General features: G+C 32.0%; 1 protein-coding gene across 1 annotated transcript; it reads left to right on the forward strand.

Annotated features, from left to right (window-relative positions):
- Positions 1-3,001: 3,001 nt before the first annotated feature.
- On the forward strand, positions 3,002-4,993 carry LOC123888998 (L-type lectin-domain containing receptor kinase IX.1-like). The gene has a single exon (XM_045938170.1). The coding sequence runs from the start codon at positions 3,002-3,004 to the stop codon at positions 4,991-4,993; it is 1,992 nt and encodes a 663-aa protein (XP_045794126.1).
- The last annotated feature ends 1,920 nt before the right edge of the window (positions 4,994-6,913 follow it).

Here is a 6,913-nt window from a genome sequence, read left to right on the forward strand (position 1 = left end):
TTCCAAACATCACCGTAAGATAAACAAATAGATAAATTTTTTAAAATTTGCACCATTAACAAATGAGATATGCATAAAAAAAATGATATAATTTTTTTTTTGTGTCAAGCAAATGACAAATAATTCTTCTGTTCATTACACAAATGTGAAATTTTTTCACACGGGGACATGGGCTAAAATACTCCAGAAGAAAACAAATGTCTAAAGGAGAGTGATGACAATTAAGAACTAATATATATTAATCGTTAGATTAGTTTTTGCTTAATGACCTTTTTTTATGAAAATAAAAGAACAAGTATACAAACATGTGGGTTGGGAACGAGGAGTGGAGTATCACTCTCCGTTCTACCATTTCTCCTTAAAATCTCCAAAATTTGGATCATTTATCATATTTAAATAAATTATTACATTAAATATAAAATTAATTTTACAAATAATTAAAAAAACCACAAAATATTGAAAATTTAATAATCCATATTTTTCATGTGTCAAAAAAATATCTATATTTTTCATTGAACATTAACCCGTGCAAATGCACGGGTAAGTTATACTAGTAAATTAATAAATATATTATTACAGCCAGATAAAATTAAATACATAATAAAGGAGTGAAACATATACTAAGAGTTTCTCATAGTCATAGCCCAGTGGTTAAGTTCCTATATTTGAGCTACAGATGTTGTGTTCGAAACATTGGCAGTGCTCTTTTAATTTATTTTTATTTTTTTGTATTTTCAAGTCTGTTGTTATAATTGACAAAAAGTTGCTGCAAATGGGATTCGAACCCACGACATGATAAGTATAGATATACCCATCAACCACTACACCACATTAATGAATCGTGTTTATTCGTGCGTTTTATAATATTTATACGAAACATGTTGATAAAAATATATTAAATAACCTTCATCTTCAACCTTCAACCGGGTCACATCGACCCAGTTTCAGATCCGCGATTTCCAGCGCAAAACCCGACGATTTCTTGTGATTTAAACGTCGAAAATAACAATTAATTATCCAGAAACATAACAAAACGATTTGCAATAGATTTATTTTTTTTAATTTTGATTCAAATGGTCTAAAACAAAATACCTAAACTTAAAATTTTTAGAAACTTAAAAACGAGATCTTGTCACCGCCGCATATGCCACCATGAATACAACTCGATTTAGATGAATGAAATCCATTAATACTACTCGATTTGTTTCAAATCTTATGAGTTTAACAAAATTTTATGGAAACAATGGATCTTGAGATTGAAATTCTGAGTTTGAAATCTTATACAGCAAATTAAAGTTGAATAGAAAGGAATGGACACTTGAATTCAAGTTAAAGTGATCCGATTGAAACGAAAAAAATCCAAAAGGAAAGGATTGGTTTTGATTGTAGCTCCCATTGCTGGTGTGGTGGCTGCTGTTCTTTTGGGCTCAAATGAAGAACAATTCTTCATTTGAGCGTTGTTTTGGTTTTGATTTATTAGATTATAATTATAATTATAATATAATACATACTTAATAATATTAACTTAATGAGGGACATGTAACAAAAAAAATTAATGAAGGATTGATGTGCAATAAATAAATGTTTCATAGGACTCATCATGAACTTGCGCTGATGTGGCATAAGTTGGAATTCTATTGGTTAATTAAAAGGAATGCATCAAAACAGCCCAAAACAGGGCTGCACCATAGAAGCTCCCATAATAGTAACTAAGACGTTGAGTCTTTCTTGAACATGTCCAAAAAGTGAGAATTGTCTCCGTTAAATTCGAGCGTGAAACATTCACATTTATTATAATGAGGTGAATGGGCTAGTAAATCTTCTTAGTTCATTTAATAACACATCTTCAGCCGGATTATACAAACAAACAACCACCATATATGAAGAAGCCAACTATGGTAATCCACGCAGTAGACTGGGAAGCCATGATGGTGATGACGATGGTGATGACGATGATGATCTTTTGTTTTCGGACACTTTCTCTTTTCAATAAATTTAGGCTCTGTTTGGTAAAATTAAGCTATAAGTGATAAACTAGCTGATAGCTGAAAAGCTAGCTTATAGTTGATAGCTGAAAAACTAGCGGATTGAAATTAAAGTGTTTGGTAAAATTAGCTTTTTAAATAATTGATAAATATAAAAAGACATAAAAGGATATTATATGTAGTGGGTAGTTTTTTTTTCAGTGGGTAGATTTTTATTTTATAAAAAATAATAAAATTAAATTAAAGGTTAAAAATGGAAAAAACTGTAAAAAACTATAAGGTATAAGCTCAAACATTACTTAAAATAGCATCTCAAAAAAAGCTATAAGCTCGTGAGAAAAGCTTTTTACCAAACACTTCTATTTTTTTCAAACAAGCTTATAAGCTAGTCCAATAAGCTATAAGCTAGCTTATTGGACCTACTAAACACACCCTTAATATGTTAGGTACCAAAAAAAATGTTATGTACCAAAAAAAATTAATTAACCCACTTGAGATTGGTCTAGTGGTGTTGGCTTGAATCCTTGGAGTATGCTCCTCTCAAGATCTCAGGTTCGATTCTCTTGGTGCCAATTTCGGTGGGATGAGTCCAAACAGAGCAAAAAAACTCTGGCTTTAAATGAGTCCCGCAAGTGGACGGTAAAATTGGTCCCCTTGAATTAGTCGGTCATAAGACCGGATACCAAGTTTTTTAAAAAAATAATAATATATATATATATATATATATATATATATATATATATATATACTCTTAAACTAAAGGTTGCTCATTTAGTCCAATTTGCATTGTCACATCGAGTATGAATTAAGATAACCATACAAATCCAAATGTCATATATTAATATACACACATATAATATATAAATAAACAATGAATTCGATCATTGTCTGAACTCTGAATTAATTAAATAATTATGAAGATCAAAGTTTGGCAATTTAGTACATAATACTAGTCAATGGTAAATTGTACTATAACAACATATTGAAAGGTTTCAAAAATCAACTCTCACTTAGAGATGGCTACTTACCATGTTGGTCTCCATGAAATTGGAATCATTTTCTTGCTCCAAATGATTGCTATTTCTGTAAAGCCACTTTCATTCAATTACCAACAAGGCTTTAAATATGATAATGTAAAACTAGAAGGAGATGCTTCTTTGATGTATTCATACATCCAACTTACTTCAACCTCAAGGTACCAAAGTAATGCTTACAGTGTTGGCCGAGTCACGTCTTTCGAGCCATTACAACTATGGGACAAGGCCTCAAGAAAACTCACTGATTTCACTACTCAATTTTCCTTTGTAATTTACTCAAATGAAACTGATTTTGGAGATGGATTGACATTTTTCTTTGCAGATCCAGAACTTCCACTTTATTACCATATAAAACAAGGTGGTGGTCTTGGTCTTGTGGATGATTTCCACATAGTTCATTCTAGATATTCATTTCTAGCGGTGGAGTTTGACACTTACCATAATTCTTGGGATCCATCAGGTACTCATGTAGGTATAAATTTCAACTCTATGATATCAAATATAACTAAACCATGGTTCATTGATATTATGAGTAAGACAGCTCATTATGATTGTAAAATTGAGTACAATTCAAGTACTCATAATTTGAATGTTTCTTTTACTGGAAACATAACATATGGTGACATTTTTGAGCCTTCAAAAAGTTACATCTCATACAATGTTGATTTGAGAGATTACTTGCCTGAGAAGGTTATTGTTGGTTTCTCAGCTGCTACAGGATATATGTTTGAGATGAATAAATTAAAGTCATGGTCATTCAATTCAAGTTTAAATATTCATGATGAGAATTCTAGTCCAATTCCAACAAATCCTAGTCCTTCGCCGATTCCAAATGTTAAAATTAGTCCGAAAATAGTTAGCAGAAGAGGTACTAGTAGTATATGGGTAGAGCTAGGAGTCGGTGTAGCTATTGCAGCAAGTTTCCTTATTTTAGGAGGGGTTTGTAATTTAATTTGGAAAAGGACTAAAGGGAAAAAAGAAGATTCAATTTTTGACATGAAAATGGATGATGAATTCCAAAATGGCACCGGACCTAAAAAGTTTTGCTATCATAAATTGGCGAGCGCAACAAATAACTTTGCAGAAAAACAAAAGATCGGACAAGGTGGTTTTGGCGGTGTTTATAAAGGCTATTTGAAAGACATAGATTCCAATGTTGCTATAAAACGGATATCAAGAGAGTCGAAACAAGGGATTAAGGAATATGCAACTGAAGTGAAGATCATTAGTCAACTTAGACATAGGAATTTAGTTCAACTAATTGGTTGGTGTCACAAGAAAAAAGACTTTCTCCTTATATATGAATTCATGCAAAATGGTAGTTTAGATTCTCACCTATATCGTGGAAAAAGCGTATTGACATGGCAAATGCGGTACAACATTGCCATAGACTTGGCTCTAGCACTTCTATACCTTCATGAAGAATGGGAACAATGTGTGCTTCATAGAGACATAAAATCCAGCAACATTATGTTGGACGACAATTTCAATGCCAAGCTTGGTGATTTTGGATTGGCTAGGCTTGTGGATTACGAGAAAGGATCGCAATCACAAACCACAGTTATAGCTGGAACCATGGGATACATAGCTCCTGAATATTTCACAACAGGGAAAGCTACAAAAGAATCAGATATATACAGTTTTGGTATTGTTTCATTGGAATTAGCCAGTGGAAGAAAACCAGTTGATCTTAATGCTAAGGAGGATCAAATGGCTATATTTGATTGGGTTTGGGAGCTTTATAGATTAGGAAGGTTGCTTGAAGTAGTAGACACAAAACTCGAGGGTATATTTGACGAAGAACAAATGGAACGTTTGGTGGTTATTGGTCTTTGGTGTGCCAATCCAAATTATTCATTTAGGCCATCTGTAAGACAAGTTATTCAGCTGCTTAAATTTGAAGCTCCTTTACCAATTCTCTCACCTCCAACAAAGAGTACAATTAGTCTTGTTTCTTCTGCCTCTCCGTAGCGGCTTAGACTTCATAACCAGCTAGAATAATGTGAATAATGGAGAATTTGATGTAGAGAAAGTTACAGGATATAGTTCATGTTTTTTAAATTTAGTGTGGTTGTGACGGTCCACCGATCATTATTTGACGGTGAACTACTTAGTTTCCTTTTCGCAGTCGTGTGTAAAGATCATATAGAATGTTTGTGTGTGTGTGTGTGAAAATTCGCTAGTTTATATGAAGACAGAATAATGTATTTGACTACATAAAACAGTATAACTAATAATTGAACACAATAGAAGGAAGCTACACAGTTCACCATTAAACAATGACTTAATGGAAAGTTACTAGCACACCAAACATGAATTGCCGAAAAAAATTTCATGTACATAAAAAATTCTCCCAATAATCACTTTATTCTAACTATCAATTTACCAAAAAAATTAGGGTAAATAAGGTTTTACCCCCTGCAAAATGGGTGAATTTTGCATTACCCCCTGCAAATTTTTTTTTTTGTGATTACCCCTGTAATATAAAGATTCATTCAATTACTCCCTAATTCGCCAACTAGACATGGAATCTTTTTTTTTTATGATGTGGCATGCATATGTGGATTTTCTTAGAATTTTTATTTATTTTTATTATTATAATTATTCCAAATCATTGTTATTTAAAATAAAAAAATCTAAAAAAATCTTCATCTCAAATCCCACAAATTTTTTTTCCAAAAAACAACCTTCATATCAAATCTCAGGAAGCAACTTTCATCTCAAATCCCTAAATCGAAAAAAAAAAAAAAAACCATCATCTCCACAATTCCTCCAATTCAAACTATTCCTCCACCTCCTCCATAACCACCACCACCAAAAACAACCCTAACATAATCAACTCATTCATGGTCTCTACCTCTCACGTGTTCATTCATTTGATCTTTGTGAAGGATATGGGTTGAGTTAGTAATTACAAGTTCAAGAAAAATAACAACAACACATGTTCTCCAAACATCATTAATTCTGATTTAATATTAATTTTTTGGAAAATCAACAAACAACGAAATTAAGAGTGATGCTGTAAGAAGAGAGATGCAATTGGTGGGAAAGAGAGATGGACGACGACGGTGGTGGTGGCTGGTGGTGGAGAATGAACTGTGAGATTTTATGTTTTGAGAAACTTATGAGTTTTTTATGGTTTTGGATTTATGGGTTTGAGATTGAATTGATGAGATGAAATTTAAGATTGAAGATGAAGTTTGTTGTTGTTGTTTGTTCTTCCCATGAGAGTGGTGAAGATTGTTGATGTTTGTTGCTGTTTGTTTTTCTCTTTTTTTGTTTTTTATTTTTTTTAAATGACATAGCTCAATATGTGGCAAAATAAAAATTAAATAAATAAAAACAGTAAAAAAAAAAAGTCATGTGTAAAAAAAAAGCCACGTATGGTTGTCATGTCAGCAAAACTAAGATTCCAAATCCATGTTGTCAATTCAGGGGGTAAAACAAAGAATCTTAATATTACGAGGGAGAATCACAACTTTTTATTTTACAGGGGGTAATGCAAAATTCTCCTATTTTGCAGGGGTAAAACCCTATTAACCCAAAAAATTATCATTTTATTCAATACCAACAATTACAAAGATCATGAATCGAAGTCTTTACAGATGGACAATAAACCAAGCTATCTTTATATTTATGAAGAGTAATCTGCAGAGGGAAATGAAACTGAACCAACCAAACTTATACAAAAATGATTTGCTTATATGATATCACAGACTTACATGTAATCACTTGACCAAAAAAACTTATACATGTAATAAAGAGAACACAAAATGTGTTCACACACACAAACACAATCTAAATGGCTCTCTAAATGGTCTTAATCTTTACACACACACTTACAAAAAGAAAAGTACATAATTCACCATCAACCAGACTCAAAAACATGAA

The sequence above is a fragment of the Trifolium pratense genome, linkage group LG6, assembly GCF_020283565.1.
Source record: "Trifolium pratense cultivar HEN17-A07 linkage group LG6, ARS_RC_1.1, whole genome shotgun sequence".
NCBI lineage: Eukaryota > Viridiplantae > Streptophyta > Magnoliopsida > Fabales > Fabaceae > Trifolium > Trifolium pratense.

What these genes read in the sequence shown, in the direction of transcription:
- LOC123888998 (XM_045938170.1), top strand. Translation starts at nt 3,002, where the DNA reads ATGGCTACTTACCATGTTGGTCTCCATGAAATTGGAATCATTTTCTTG.